The following is a 16,058-nucleotide window of genomic DNA, read 5'->3' on the forward strand; positions in this document are numbered from 1 at the left end:
CTAAATCAATGTTACTCTCTACTTCTTGTTTTTTCTTCTCCTTTGATTTGGTACTGCCTGTCCTTTCATGGTTTTGTTGGTTTTCACTTTCTGTGTGCAGGAGTCTTTGAAGAATCTTTTGTAGTGGTGGTTTGGTCGTCATATATTGTTTTAGTGTCTGCTTATCATGGAAGATTTTATTGCTCCATTTTGAATGATAGTTTTGCTGGGTAGAGTATGCTAGGGTTGAAGTTATTTTCATTCAGTGCCCAGAAGATCTCATTCCATGCCCTTCTTGCTTTTAAGGTTTCCGTTGAGAAGTCTGCTGTGATTTTGATGGGTTTACCTTTGTATGTTATTTGTTTATTCTCTCTTACAGCCTTCAATATTCTTTCTCTGTTCTCTGTGCTTGTTGTTTTAATGATATGTCATGGGATAGTTCTATTTTGGTCAAGTCTGTTTGGTTTCCTGGAGGCTTCCTGTACCTGAATGGGCATAGTTTTCTCTAGATTTGGGAAATTTTCTGTTAATATTTTGTTGAATATATTGTGAATTCCTTTTGCTTGCACCTCTTCTCCTTCTTCAATACCCATGATTATCAGGTTTGGTCTTTTGATGGAATCAGTGAATCCTTGCATATTCCTTTCACGGGTTTTGAGTTGTTTGAGTAACAGGTCTTCAGTTTTTCCTTTAATTACAATTTCATCTTCAAGTTCTGAGATTCTGTCTTCTGCTTGTTGTATTCTGATGGAGTGGCCTTCCATTGGTTTTTGTATTTCTATTTCATTTTTTTTTGAGGTTTTCCATATCATGGGTCACTTCCTGTTTGATATTGTCAATTTTTCTCCTTAATTCATTTATCTCTCTATTTGTGGTGTTCTCTGTTTCACTTTGGTATTTATTAAGGACTCCTATGAATTCACTTATTTGTTTTTGTGTCTTCTCATGTTCTTTACTTTTATTGCCTTGGAATTTCTTGAGTACCTCCTGTACATTTTGATTGACCTTGTCTAGTAACATCTCCATGAAACTCTCAGTGATTTCTTGCAGGATTTCTTCTTTCAGGGTGTTCTTGTGGGCTTCCTTGGTTTTCTTGGGATAGTCTATCTTTGTTTTGTTGGGGATCTAGAACTGGGTATCCATTTTCTTCATTTCCTTCTGAATGCTGTACTAACTTATTTTTGGTGGCAGAATGGTTTCCACCCCTTTTTCTTTTTCCTATAATTCCACTTGGTACTGTTTCTGCCTCTGTATTGTGTGTGTAATTTAGTATTAGCTAACTTACAATAGTAAAAGTAATGAAATCAAGAAAGAAAGGAAAAAAAGAAAGAAAAGAAAGAAAAAAATAGAGAACCAAAGAAATCAACAGGGAGAGATGGTGTACTAACCAATAGTGAACAAGTCAAGCACTTAGAGAGAAAGAAAAAAAAGAAAAAAGAAAAAAAAATTCAGGTTAAGGAACAATGAAGTTTCAGTCTTAGTAGTTTTTGCTACTTGAGATAAGGATAGCTATACAGGGAGTTTAGTCACATTGGTTTCCTGTACATATGTGGGCAGGCATCAGTCTGTCCAGGAGGCTTTTCTGGTTTATCCCAGAGGTGACTGTGGGAGTACTGAGTGCCATTTATTTACTTACCTGTGGTCTGTGTCTCCAGAGCAGGTTTGGAGCTGGCCTCTGGTGGCACAGAAGTCCTCCTGGTTTCTCAGTGTAACATGGTGTGGAGAAGCTTTGTGCAGGCTGAGGGTTCAGGGTGTTGGAGTTTTGCTTATTCTTGGTGTTTTTATTTCTGCCAAGTGTGGCTCCAGTGTCTCAGCAAGATTTTTGATTTATGGAGCTCATGCTGTCTGCTTCCTCTCTCCATCTTGGATCCTCTCTGCAACATTTTCATATGGGTAGGAGAAACCTGCCCATCTCTTTGTTTCTGATTGGAAACAAAGTCCTTTGTTATCAAGGCAGGACAAAGGGAACAATGGTCCCATGGAGAAACCTGAACAAAGAACTGTGTAGAAAGAAACTCAAGAAATCCACTATTTTGTACAATTAGCATGCTAATAAAAAAGAGAGAGAACCAGTGTCTTACACCTTTAGTCCCTGATACTTGGGAGGCTGAGACTGTGGTCATAGCCAGCCTGGGCAAATAACTCACAAGACCCCCAACTCCAAAATAACCGGAGCCAAATGGGCTGGAGGTGTGGCTCTAGTTGCACAGTGCCTGTTTTGCAAGTGTGAAACCCTGAGTTCAAAGCCTCAGTCTGTGACTTTAGACATCTCCATAGGCTGGTTGAAAAGTCTGCTTAATCTGACAGTTTTTTCTGTTTTTGGATGGTAGACTCTGCTGCAGACATGCTTGCTGAATACTTGCTGGGCCTAAAAACATCCAAGTTTTATTTTCCTCTTTGTATGTACTGGAGCCAGAGGTACTGGGGTAGCACTACAATGTACCTGGCATTATTCAGTCAGGATGTCAGTTAGTACAGGAAGAATAATCCAGAACTCTGGCACAAACTGTGTCCCAAAGATCAATACAAGGTCTACTCAGTGAATGTGGATTACAGTAAACTGAAGAAAGAAGGCCAAGACTTCTTAAGTGAAATGCCTCACTATAAAGCTGCTTAGAATGAAGGCCTTTCAGAATGCCTAAAACTTCAGAGAGCGAACCATTCTAGGAAGATTCAAACATGAGTGTAACATGGGTATTTATCCCACCTTGTAAGTCCTGGGAGAAATACTTCTTTTTAAGGATAGGGCATATGATCATGATGATTTGACAAGAAATTGTAATTAATTTTCCAACAAAGGGACTAGCATTGTTGGGTTTCTAGTGATACTTGTTCTTGAAGAAAAAAGCATTGCTAAATATTCTGACTAGTGGCAGTGATATGTGCTACTAGATGGGTTCAGGTGGCAGGCTGTCTAGGGTTTATGCAAATTGGTCCCCAGGACAAGAAAAGAAGCTAGAGTCTCCAGAGTCAGTAGTTGACAAACACAGTTAGTAAGTACTGATTCTGAAAAATGAAAACAAAAACACAACAAAAAGGATCTAGTTGTAGCCAGGTGCTGTAGTTCATGCTTATAATCTTAGATGCTCAGGAGGAAGAGATCAGGAGAATCAAGGTTTGAAGCCAGCCCAGGCAAACAGTTAATGAGACCCTATCTTGAAAATACCCAACACAAAAGAAGGCTGGCAAAGTGGCTGTAGTGGTGGAGTACTAGATCTGGAGTTCAATCCCTAGTACTGCCAAAAAAAAAAAAAAAAAAAAAAAAAAACAAGAAAAAGAAAGGAAACACAGGGGTTTACTTATATGTGTTGCTTCCAAAATCTAGGAAATTGAGTATTTGACTTAGGTGGGGTGAAGAAATGTCTCAAAATGTAGCAATTGCTTTATAAACATTTAATAATTCAAGTGCTATCAAGTAAACACAAAAAGTTATAAAACAAATTTCACAATAATTCTTATTTCTTCCCTTCTCATCCTTCCTTCCTTCCTTCCTCTTTATTCTTTTTCTTAATCTGCTTTTTATTCCCTGCTCCACATCTTCTATTACAATAATGACAAGTTACGAAAAAGGAAGGGCTAGATAGCAACCAAGCAAATGACAGTAAAATCATCTGCAAGCCGAAGGGTTCGGTGCTAACCAGTGTGCTGGTTGATTTCCAGTATGAAGAGACCAAATGGGGCACTTAAGGTGAAGGTTATAAAATTGAGTATGAAGTATACTAGTTATATTAAGAGTCTCTCCAGGTGCTCCAAAACTCCACTGCTCAATTATAAAAAGAGAGCCTAAATTTCTATCCTTGAAATAAAACCAATTGTTCCTCCATTTGAAGAGGCACTTAGCCTAGGTTTTTTTCTTTTTTCTTTTTTTTTTTTTTTGCTTATTTCTGTTAATCATGACACTCTTATACTTCTGATTTCCTCTTGTGCTTCCAAGAGATAGGAAATAGAATGAGGCCAAAATGTTATTCAGTTCAGTATAACATGGACATGACTTTGACTGATTAGACCAAGAATTTACATAAATATACTTAAGATTGGGATTGTAGGAAATAGGCTAAGTTTTGGTGTTGAGAGAAGGAAAGAAATATAGGTTACCTTCAATAGGTAAATGACCCCATGCACTTGGACTTTCATGTAATAGTAAGATTCATGTGAGAGGCTTGTTAAATTCACATTAATTACATGCTATCATAAATATAAATTCATGAAATAGATTAGAAATTAGGTTGGTATCTCACATCTTCAGAGAAAGAAGTTTGAGAAAAAGTAACTGAATGGATTGACAACTTTTTAGAGTCTCTGATATTTCCTATGCAAATAAGAGTTCTAAGAATGTAAATAATGACCACAGATTCTTCATGGGCTATGACCAGTCATGTCTAGAACCTAGGTGTCATAGTGTTAAAGGCACTGAAGACAGCTCAATGTTCTGAACTGCAATTTGCTGTGATTCTTAGGTTAGGCCTTTGGAGATATGTGATGGATTAATAAAGAATTAGGCATTGATCCACAAGTATCTGATCAATAGTATGATTTATTCCTTGCCAAGCTTATGGAGGAAATGCTTTCTGGTAGAGTTCTTCAGGAGATGTGAAGTGTCAGAATCAAGATAGCATGCCCTCCTTGCTACACAACTCCAGACTTGGTCATAATATATTCTAAACTACAAATAAAATAAAGGGGTCTTTTATTTAATACTGAGTTCAGGACACCCCTTAAAAGAGGAAAAGTTGGTGTATGAACCGTGGACATTACTATGAAAAACAGAGTTAATTAAAAAGTTGATTTTCTTTCTTATTTTGTCTGCATTAAGCAAATGTGGGTTTATATCTTTTGTGCTCCTAATTTTATGTTCAGATCATGATTTGAAAATAGTGTATGGGCAGCAGAGTGGCTCAAGTGATAGAGTGCCTACATAGCAAGCATGAAGCCCGAAGTTCAAACTCCAGTATACAAAAAATAGTTTATTGTTGCTGAAATAACTAGTTGTCAAAAATTTAACCTTGTTTAATTTTTTTTAAACTTTGTTTAAAACCACACAAATTTATCATGCCTTAGTCTGGATATTTATAGATAAATATTTTTATTCTAACAAAGGTCATCTCAATTTGTTTTTTTCAATTTTGAGACTTTAGGAAATCCAAGTGCCATTTTGGAACAGAACTGCCTTTACCCAGTGAGTGAAGAAGTGACATAAAGAAACAGGGAGATTTGTGCATACAGGATACAAAAAAAAAAAGAGTTCATGATTTAATTATGAAACCCCTCAAAAAAAAGGTCATGTCTAGAGCAATATCTGGCTTCTTCCCCTTACTATCTATGGTCTCCTTCTTTGTGATCCTGGCCCCATTTTCATGCATTACATGCTTTCTTGCCCTTATTTATTCCTGCCTCCAATAAGGACTTGTTTCCTCACATTATTTTCTTGTATCATACATATAAGCAAACATTTTGCTCAACTCAACTTTGTCATTCAATTAATAGCTTATAAAGCAATCTTTCTCCGCAATGACCGCTGAATAAATCAATGAGGAAAGTTCCATTCCCACAGACATGTATAGGCAGAGAGGAAACTGAAATCTTATCCACATGTAAACAAAGCACAATTGAGTCAGAGGCATGAACCAAAGAGCAGTGAGCGCTGTGAAGAGCAGAGATTGAGGGCTGTCTCCCGTGGATTCCTGAAGAGGTATGTGAGCTGAGACTGGATGGATGAGGTAAGGTTTTCAGGGTAGGATGCAGGAAAAGCAAAGCACTGAAGACAGGAAAGCTGCCAGAATAATAGGGGAGGACCAAGGGACCAGAGTAGTGTGATGTCATAAGAGGCACAGGATAGCCCCATTGAGATATCCCTGAATGCCATGCATAGAGCTTAAAAGCAAGTCCTCAAGGATGTCAGGGCTCAGCCTGTGTGCAACCAGCTGCAAGAGTCTTTGTCTTTGAGCAAAGTAGTTTAATTTGGCTTAGGCTTTACACATTTTTGCTCAGGGAGTAGTTTCTGGATCCACAGCTGTGCCAGGGGTTCTTGGCCTCATTACTTTTTTTTGCAGCACCTAACTTTAGGAAGGCCACAGGTGCCGATCTGTTTAAAGTTTCCACGGCATGCACCCCAACATATTCCTCCATTTGCTATGCAGCTCACAGGATTGCGAACGTTTTGAGTAAAAGCTGTAAGGAAAAAAAATGCAACCAAGTGTTAGAATTAAAAGCACCATGTGCAAAAGACACCTGTGTCCTATCTCCTTGAGTTAGCTCCAGCAGGCTTCTTTTCCAAGGCTGGGGTTAGTCCATCAAGATAATGCAACGTGACTCAATGGCTATTTGGATCCAGTTCTTAGCAAAGAGTGACACTGTTGCATGTTGAGGGGACTGGAATGTTGAAGGCTTTGATCCATGGCTCAATGACCAGGACCTCTGAATAGGATCCAGCAGGAGCTCCACAAAGATTATGCATGAATTCAGAATCTTAAAGCAACTTGACCGCTGTTTTCACACAGAGGCTAATTCTTTCAGCAGCAGAAACAGCTGGCTGGACCTATTTTTATCTTTCTGTTTTCCCAGTCATTTAGTTTATTAAGTATTTTATTTCAGGTGAAAGAAAAAGATGCAACTCATAGTACAGGAATTGTTTAATGAGAACTGAGGCCTAAGTACCTTACTATTAAGTGAAAAATAAAAAGTAAAAATTAACTTTTGTAATATTGTTTCCAGTAAGGAAAATCGATCTTAATCTCATCCTTTCTTTTCTTTTGTTCATTTGGCTTTTCCTCTCTTCCTTTCTTACACTGTCTTAAGTATTAGAATTTGGTATTCTCAGAACTCCATTGTTCCTCTATAACCCAGAATCCATAAACAAAATTGATCAAATGAGGCTTTTTCAATATAATTTCTATCTGACCTCTTGTCTCAGATCTTAGCCTCACATTTTCTATCTCCCTTCTTCTCTCCTTCCCTATCACCTTCCTCCTTTCATCCCTTTTCTTCTGTTTCTATAAAGGATAAAAGAAAGCAATCTGGAATGCAACATTCAGTGATTGTGACTGTGCTGAGAACCTTGAATAGCCTTATAGACAGAGTTGTGTTCAAGGGCCTGCCATCTGAAAAGGTTAAGGGAAGGAAGTTCCCAAAGTGTAGGCAGAATTGGTTATTCTCTGGGATTCTCTAGGTATTATGACTCTGTCATTTCAATGTAACTGTTCATAAGATGACGTTTTGAACTTCTTTCTTTGAGTGAAAGCACTCTTCTTATTTTTATTTATTTATTTTTAAAAGACATCTAACAGGAGCTTCATCCTTAGTTTTGTCAGGTTTAGCAAAAGGAGCAAAAAGATGAGAGTCACAGCCACTAATTGGCACACTGATGTTCTTAGATTTCTTTCAAGTTGTAAATAGTACTTAGTTCTTTATGGTAATTTGTAAATCTACTTGATCTAAAAATATGCTTAGAAGACAGAGGAGAGGAGGGAAAGGTGGAAGAAGGGAGAGGAAAAAGGAAAGAGAAGAGGAAAGAAAAAGGAGAGAGCAAAGTTAGAGAGAGAGAGAATAAGAAAGAAGTTAAGAGGGGGTAGAGAAAAGAGGGAGAAAGAGGGAGATGGGGAGAAAGAAGAGACAGTGGGGAAGAAAGAGGGAGGGAGAGAAGGTGGGAGAGACAGAGGGAGAGACAGAGAGAGAGAAGAGAAAGAGAGAGAAAGAGAGAAAGAGAGAGAGAGAAGAGCTTTCTCTCTTCTGAACCATCATAATTCCCCTGCCCATCTTACCTGCAAGAGGCAACAGGAGCCCTAAGAGGAAGGTGAAGAGATAATGGATCCTCATGGCTGATGGCTGGTGAATTCTCAAGTAGAGACTGAAGAAGGAGCTGAGCACTCCACCTTATATAGGTCCAGTTGCCTGGTTTCTGGGCCAAATCTGGTACTGGCTGCAATTCTGGTAATTGCAGTGATTAAAAACTGACTGTGTGTCAGAGGAAAGGCCCTTAGAGAACAAAGCACACCCAGTAGAAACATGCAAATCTGGATGAGGGAAATCCCAGAGCATTCCCTCCTGTGGGACCAGCAACTCCTTCCTGCCTTGCTCCTTTAGGTCTTGAAGTAGATGACAAGTGGGGATTGGGCTGCCTCACAGAACCACGTACATGGAGCATGTGTCCTGGAACTCACTTTCTCACTGGCCTGCTCTATGAATCCACTTTTCTGCCACCTTTCTGCTGTTCCTGAGAGTCTGGGGAGAGTCTCAGGCCCAAGTGGGAGCTAGTTCCACCCAGTTCCATCCATCACTAGGGATAGTCAGTACTGGAATGCAAAAGGACTTGCTCAACCCAGATTTCCTAAAGGTAGCCATGGTGTTTCCAGCTTAAGAACTGGATTTTATGGGAGAAAGGAAGAAAGACAGGGGTTCCTGAAGCTCCCAAAGTCACAGGACGCTAAATTCATGTGAAAATTCTTCAGAACTTCCCCTCTACCTAGTGCAACAGGTGCAGAGTGCAATGGCTGTGATTTTCCTCCCACCATGAAAGAAACTGGTGACCAACTTTGTGTCTGGATCCGTCTCCTTGAGCCTACGTAGAACAAAGGTAGTGAGCCAGGTTTTAGGTCACTCAGGTGATGCCCAGGTCCATGGAAATTCAAAACATCGAGAGGCTTGTTTCTGAGATTTTTATAGATTGCAATGCTGGGGGATCAAGTTGCATTAGGATTTTGTGTCAGGACAATGAGTGGGACTCCCAGAACCTCCCATGGTTTCCCTGTTGCCATGATCCACTTTGCTGATTGATCCATTTTGCTCAGGACTACTCAAGGTCTCCAGGATCAGTTAGGAGCTGATTGTTCCTTTGTAACCCAGAAAAGTCCTTTCTAGTCATGGCAAGATATAGAGTCCATGCCTGGAGCTCAGGAATGAGACTTTCCTGAAGGAAAATAGTTCTGTTCATTGTGGTTTCTTCCTTTTTCCATTGAAATGGTGATGAAGAGACAAGGAAATAGGCAGAAATTTAAAATTTAGGGTAAATTTTGATAAGAACTATGATGGATATCCTAGCAAAGTGATTCCAGAATGGAGAAAGAAGGACCTCTGCATGTATACTGCCATGTTTTAAAGATCCATGGTTTTCTACTAGGCAGAGATATTTTTAAAAATTGACATGTAGTAACTGTACGTGTTTGTGGGGTACCATGTAATATTTCAATACATGCACACATTGTTTCGAGATCAAATCAGGATGATTGGCACATCCATTACCTCAAACTTTTATAATTTTTGTACCTGTACCTCTCACTATTCCTGCCATCCCTGCCCTTCCCTGTTCATCACTGATGTTCTCTGTAATCAGAGGTGTTCTTAAAGGAAGCTGTTTATGTTAGTGTGTCAGCAGGATCGGTCATGACTGAACTGAAGAGGAAGTTCCTGATGATGGAACATGAAATGGCAGGGCTGGGTTAGGATGCTGTGGAAATTTATCAATAATTCCCATCCGGGATTGGAGCTATATTCAGCAGAGCTTCATACCCTGGCAGGACTTCCTTTCCCTGTGTGGTAAGCAGGTTGTATTGAGGAGCCTGCTCATTCATTGCTGACCCTAAAAGTATTTCTTACAGAGTAGCAGGGAGGAGGATCAGAAAAAAACAGTCTAGGCCTGAGTCCTGAGAAAGTAGCAGGGAGGTAGGGATGGCATAGCAGAGAGAGAAAACCTGAGAAATCTAAACATGAGAAAGGTCACATAGCACTGAGGAGGGGAAAAGTCACAGAGCACTAGGGTAAAGTAGCCAATAAAATTAAATAGAACCATATATGGACTAGGCCTTGCTTTTTGCTTCTGTAACCTGCTTGCAAAGGTATATAAGATGAAACCCCTTTGTTCTTAAGGCTCAGATTTTGGACACCAGTCCGCTGAGTCTATGCTGGCAATAAAGCATTGCTTCCTGCTAATCTGCCTCAATGTCCCATATCTCAGCTAGGAACATCCCATAACACCAGGCCAAGGAAGCATATAGAAAAACTGAATGAGAAAAAAACCTTATCTATACACAGCCTAAAGTAATATTTATTTTTCTTTAATATTTGCTATGTATATCTCAGTTTGAACAGTAAGAGGTAAGCATGTGTTAGACAGCTTTCTGTCACTGTGATGAAATACCTGAGAGAATTAACTTAGAAGGAGGAAAAGATTATTTTTATCACAGTTTTAGAGACCTTCATCTTCGGTCTGTTGGCTCCATTGTTTTAGGGCCTTCCATATGTTTCTAATTATTATCAGAGTAATACACTGTTATTTAAAAATTTACATACACAAGAGTGTTAGCTTCCTTTCTGCTCCTGTTTCAAACCCAGAGAACTACATACAGCACTTTTGTCATGTACTTTCTGTCTTGCTTAAGTCTCAATGCATTGGTAGAGGCCTTGCCAGAAAAGGAGGCAAGGTTGATCCGAAACATGGAAAAACACTGTAAAGTGTTTATCCTGTGTACTTGGAGAAGAATACCCAAAAGATTTGGTGACCCCACAATCGTTAGGGACTGTGACCACGTGTTCCTATAAGGAACTCCTGTGACTGAAGCTGCTGCTTCTGTCTTGGTCTCATCTAAGGTGACTCCTTTGTGGCTGTGGTCATCCTGGTGACAAAGCTCATTTGATTGAGACCCCCCTCCTCCCACAGGAACAATGTTGTCCCTCAAAGCAGGGTTACTATATTGCTTTGACCTGGAAGACCACACACAAGCACCTATAGACCATCCCACTAACATTCAGAGATGGGGTCATTGTAGGATTTGGGGAAGCGTTGAGGTGAATTCCAAAAAAACTGGTTTTCATAATCTCTAAACAGAGCAAGGCTGTGTGTCAAGTGGCAACCATCAAGCCTGGGGAGGGAGACTCAGATACTGCTCTTTATAGGAAACATGGAAGCTGCATCCCCAAACCTCTCCCTGGATCCTGGAGGGAGTGGAGGCCAGGTGTCTATGGTAGAGTGGTTTAGTTTCCCAGGCAAGAGTGTGAGACATCCTTTTCCTATTGACAGACTTTCAAAGAGTAAAGTCTTTCCTATCTATGATGGGGGAAGTCATTGAGGTTTCTCAGCATGGCGTCCTCAGTGTTAATTTGAAAAGATAGTCTTTAGAGGTTTTCATTTCTTCTGGCCAAGGCCAGCGTTAGGGGTGGAGAACAGTGGAGTCACACAGTCACACATGGACTCTTTCTCAGGAGGGAGTAATGCTGGATGTCATGCTCTGATGTCACTATTTTGACCTTCTTAGTAGTATTTTCTCATTGCTGGTATTTTGTATGGGAAGTACAATGAGACAATGGAACACACATGTAGAGAAAGTGGACATGTGGGGAGACAGACTCAAGCCGAAGGACACAGGGCCAAGGTTGGCCTGGCTGCCCAGAGCATCCCCAGAGCACCCGGGGTACCTCAGGGCTGGCTTTGTTGTGGTGACAGCAGAAGCCACCACAGCAGCAGTGGCCTCAATCCCTGGAAGGAGAGAGGGTGTCCACATAGACCAGCCCCAGAACCTCTGCATTTGTCCATCCCCCCAGCTCCCCTGAATATGTACATAAATATTAACTCTGGCCTTAGCCACAGGACCAAAATCCCAGGTGTTCAGGCACCAAAGGTCAGGAGATGATTGCAAAACAGACATTCCCACATGGGTGGCAACAAAGCACCCCAGAAAGTTACTAGAAATTTTCAGAGAGTTAAAAGTTCAAGGAGCTATCACTGCTTCAGAATTTATAGATTTATTAAACTTATAGAAAGATTTACATTCAATAGAAGGTGTTATTTTCATATGAAATTTCTGATAAGTCAATTAGTAATAAGAAAGAATTTGAAAATTAATTTTTCCTTATTGTTGAAAACAGTAGTTGAATGCACCAACAGGAGTTACAAGTTAACCACAAATCATGAAGTCACTTTTGCTGTCTTGTTGGCTTCCACAACTTCCAGGACAGATCAGCAGTAACACCAAAATCTCAGTGTATAAACATATACATAAAATTATTGAAGAATTAAATCTTTTTATAGTTTTTCATGAAAGTCACCATCTCTAGACATGTGAACATTTTATGTTTCAAGATTGTAAAGACAGTTTGTAAAACAGTCTGCTCTGTTTGCACAGTTGCACCAGCTGATTCTTCTCAAAATAAAAAAATGGTTGTCACTCAAAGTGTAAATTTTGATGGCCAAATAAATGAAAAAAAGCTGACTAAAAAATTGTTTTATCAAGTTATCTCATTAATAAGTTCTGATTATATACAATATTATTACATTTTATAAACTATTTTTGAGAAGAAAGCTTTATATCCTATTGCCTTCAACATCACTTTTATTTCCTGCTGTTTGCAGTGGTCTCCCTGTTTTCATTTTGCATTGAGCTGGGCTTTGTATGGCCATTTTGTGGATACATTGTGTCATTTGATTCTCATTCACAAATCTGCCAGGTAGGTATGACTCAGTATTACAGAAACCTCCCCCATACTATCCCCGTGCTGTTCTCATAACGTCACCTCTTTTCCTCCTACAAAGGAAGAAGTCAAAGCTAGAAGAACGCTGTGTCAAAGGCCAGCCTCCTCTGCTTCTACTGCCATGTCCTCTTCGATGTTCTGAGACAGAGGGAAACCATGCCTGATCTTGCGGGAGGCAGGGAATTAGGCACCACCTGGTGACCATTCCTTGTCCTCCACACCAGGAGATGCAGAGCTGTTTTCTTTTTCCTGCTTGCATGAAGCATGTGCATATGTGAGGTGTCTTAATTGTTTTTTCCTCTTAACAACCCAGTGAGATTTCAAATGTTTTATTAATCCCCTCAAAGAGCCTACTTCTTTTATTTTAAAGAAATTTCTCTATTTTTAATAAATTTTTTCTTTACTTCTATTTACTTCAAGTTTAATTTCTTCTCCCACTTTCTTATGAGTGTCATCTGTGAGTTTTTCTCCTTTCTTTTACAAAAGCGTTTAATACCTCATCATGAACAGTTTTTCTTTTTAGCCTTTAACATATTTATAATATTTATGCCCTTTTTTGTTAATTCTATCATCATTGTCATCACGGGGCCTGTTTGACTAAGTGACTTTTCTCCTGGTTGTGGGCCATATTTTCCTGTTTCTTTGAATACCTGATAAGTGTCGACAGGATCCAGTACATTGTCAAGTGATGGATTTGGCCATTTGCCTCCTCCCCCCTTTGTTTTGGCAGTACTGGGGTTTGAACTCAGAGAGTCATGCTTGCTAGGCAGGCACTCTACCACTTGAGTCCTGACAGCTGCAGACAGTTTTGGCTAGAGTTAAATAGCACCACTGCTAATATCATTTTTATATGAAGACTCTGAGGTCACTCCTCTTTGCTGGTGGGAATGTATATTTTTTCAGTCCTGTGTGTGCTCCTGGAATATTCATCCATTGTCTTTTTGTGTTTTTGTTTTCCTCCGGCCTGGGAAGTTTTACCCTCAGTGTACATGAGTCCGTGTTCAGTCCAGGGATGAAGTCACCTCACCCCTGCAGCTCTGTTTCCCCTGGGGAATTCTGCCCTGCTTAAAGTTTGATCTCAATTTCTTCTAGGCTTTACCATGGTTAGTCTGGGTTGAGTTCTCCCCGTGTCTTGGCCTGGAACCTAACCCTCTGGGCTGTGGATCTAGTGAGATTTCTGCACTTGTTTCCTTTCTCTCTATAATCATAGTTCTGTACTATACTGTTTGTTCTCCAGTGTCTGAAAATCAGCCATTTTACATCTTTTTCCTTTCTCTCTATAATCATAGTCTTGTACTGTACTGTTTGTTGTCCAGTGTCTGAAAATCAGCCATTTTATATCTTTTGTCTGGTTCTCTATTGTGTACATTGAGGACAATTCAGTGAACCCTGTTTTGATAGAAAGTGAGCTACATGCACTATTTCAGGTCCTCTGGTCTTCCTGACAACCTGGTTGTCTTTCCTCTATTGCTCTTTCATTGGGGCTTTGTGCCAGGGAGGAGAGACCACCCATTCCACTTTCAAGACTCATTCCCTATCAACATTGAGAGAACACCAAATAAAACTGAAGAGCATCCAAATCACTCACAAGCCCTTCAATTCAGCAAGTGCTTGTTAAACAGAAAAGACAAAGTCCTTCCTCATAAGCATCCTGCAGCCAAATGTGAAGAATAGCAGTATGCAAATATACACAACCCAAAAAGCAAGCAAGATATGGAGGTGGGGTCTTAAGTCAGAACCCTATGGCATGTCAGAGAAAAGACTGCTCTACTTGGGAAACCAGCTGTGTTTCCCAAAACCAGCTGTGTTTTCTCAAAGCTGTGGACTTTGAGACTGCCCTGGGGATCAAATTAAAATTGGGAGATGAAAGGGAAAGAGTGAATATATGCCAAGTATGAGGTCAACAGAGCATTAGGAAAGCAAAGGAAATACTGAAGGAGGAGCAAGCTTCCCATTTCTCTTAGCAAGAAAGTTTACAGAAGGATGTGGGATGCTTTAAGATTTTAGAGAGATACAGTTCTGGATAGAAAGACTGGAAACCTAAAAGACCCAGGTGACAAGAAAACAAAGGAAGCATATTTCCAGAGAAAGGACTTCAACTTCACAGGGGTAAAAAATATACAAAATAAAAAATGTTTCATAGATCTAAGAGCCCTTGGAAAATGAGTTCAGGTAACTTGAAGACTCCTGGAGAGATCTGCTTTATTTTAGTAAAGGTGAGTCCTCAGAATTTCTTAGTTGTCTGTTTGGTAGTAAGTACCACAATAAGTAGAATGTTCAAAAAGATTAAGTTTCTAAATTTTTAAAAAATATTTAATTTGATTTTACTTTACAAACATCAGGGGGACTCTCCCCACTTTACAACATATTCACAATGTTTCTGGTTCTTTTATTTTTTCCTACAGCATTTTCGATTCCTTGAACAGTTGCCTATCTGTTCCTCCTTTGCAAGGCAGCTTCTCAAAGCACACCGGCCTTTCCTTATCTTGCAATGTACTTTTTGTAAAGCACTTATGAACCCTCCATGACCTATATGGATAAAAGAGAATATATAGGAATGTTTTAGAAAGGCTTTGGTACAAGAATAAGACTTTTAGAATCCCTCAAATAATTCATCTGTTTACATTTATTTTAGTTTTAAATTTTTTTCTCCTTTTCTATAAAATCAAGAGTAAAGGTAAGACAGGGTTAAGCAACCAACAATGAGCCAGCAAGCTCATGGCTAACAGCCCACAGAGACATTGGGGAAACTGTCTTGTGGAAGTTGCCTGACCTCTGAGTCTTGCTATAGGAACACATGGGGACCGAACACACTGTGGTCCCAAAGAGTATCCAACAAGTTCCTGGCTAGTCTTCTAACCACTGAACTTCATAAAATGGAAGACCGTGCTTCTGCACTTCAGACCAAATCAATCTTTCCTATTAGAATTAAAAATTTATGTCACTTATTTTCATGTCTCATTAATAGACTTCCCATGAAGAAGTGGGTAAGGAGATATCTTTAGTGATGCTATTTTGTCTTTTAAGAGTGGAACAGGAAAGACTCAGAAGCCTATCTTAAGGTTCTTGATTGTTATTGTCAGAAAAAAAATGGTAATGTTTAGTTCTCATTCGACAAATCTACTTTGTCTAAAGCTTCCTGAGGAATGGAAAAGGACTGGCTGAGTTGCATATTCCTATCTCAACCCCATGTTTCCCAACCCACCTTACCTGAAATAGGCATCAAGAACAAGAGGAGCAATGCAATTAGCAGATAATGGATCCTCATAGCTCACAGCTCTGCAAGCAGCTAAGACTGGACTGAAGGGTGTGCCCATTCACCTTTATAAAGAGGTAAGCCATGGCTGAAATTCTTGTGATATCACAGTGATGACAATATAACATATTTCCTGATGTGTTATTGTAGTTTCTCTCACTGCAAAGTACACACCCATTTCTGATGGCTGCAGCCAAGCTTGACAGATGTGTGGGTCTTGGTTTTCTCCAAGTTCCAGAGGCTTGTCTGTGTCTGGCTCACATCTGACTGGAGTATTGAGGGGGTTGGTGTGGGCAAGACCTGTCTTCTTTTGAGGGTAGTCCCAGAGCTTGCAGCAGGCAACTGCCTTGTCTTCACTGTGGTACTT

General features: G+C 39.8%; 1 protein-coding gene across 3 annotated transcripts; it reads right to left on the reverse strand.

Moving 5' to 3' along the window:
• Positions 1-5,911: 5,911 nt before the first annotated feature.
• On the reverse strand, positions 5,912-15,785 carry LOC141416941 (beta-defensin 4-like). 3 transcript variants are annotated; one of them, XM_074055294.1, is made up of 2 exons: positions 15,646-15,718; positions 5,912-6,147 (listed from the first exon to the last, which is right to left on the reverse strand). In XM_074055294.1, the coding sequence occupies exons 1-2, from the start codon at positions 15,701-15,703 to the stop codon at positions 6,014-6,016; spliced, it is 192 nt and encodes a 63-aa protein (XP_073911395.1). In that variant the 5' UTR covers positions 15,704-15,718; the 3' UTR covers positions 5,912-6,013. The 3 variants fall into 3 exon arrangements, with proteins under 3 accessions (XP_073911395.1, XP_073911394.1, XP_073911393.1); XM_074055293.1 differs by lacking the exon at positions 15,646-15,718 and adding an exon at positions 7,737-7,894; XM_074055292.1 differs by lacking the exon at positions 5,912-6,147 and adding an exon at positions 14,722-14,964 and having other exon boundaries at positions 15,646-15,785.
• Positions 15,786-16,058: the final 273 nt, after the last annotated feature.

The sequence above is a fragment of the Castor canadensis genome, chromosome 14 (genome assembly GCF_047511655.1).
Source record: "Castor canadensis chromosome 14, mCasCan1.hap1v2, whole genome shotgun sequence".
Taxonomy (NCBI): Eukaryota; Metazoa; Chordata; class Mammalia; order Rodentia; family Castoridae; genus Castor; species Castor canadensis.

Coding starts and splice junctions, on each gene's coding strand:
- LOC141416941 (XM_074055292.1), bottom strand. CDS start 15,703: ATGAGGATCCATTATCTGCTAATTGCATTGCTCCTCTTGTTCTTGATG. Junction 14,965..15,645: donor GTTCTTGATGCCTATTTCAG/GTAAGGTGGGTT, acceptor TTATCCATATAG/GTCATGGAGGGTTCATAAGT.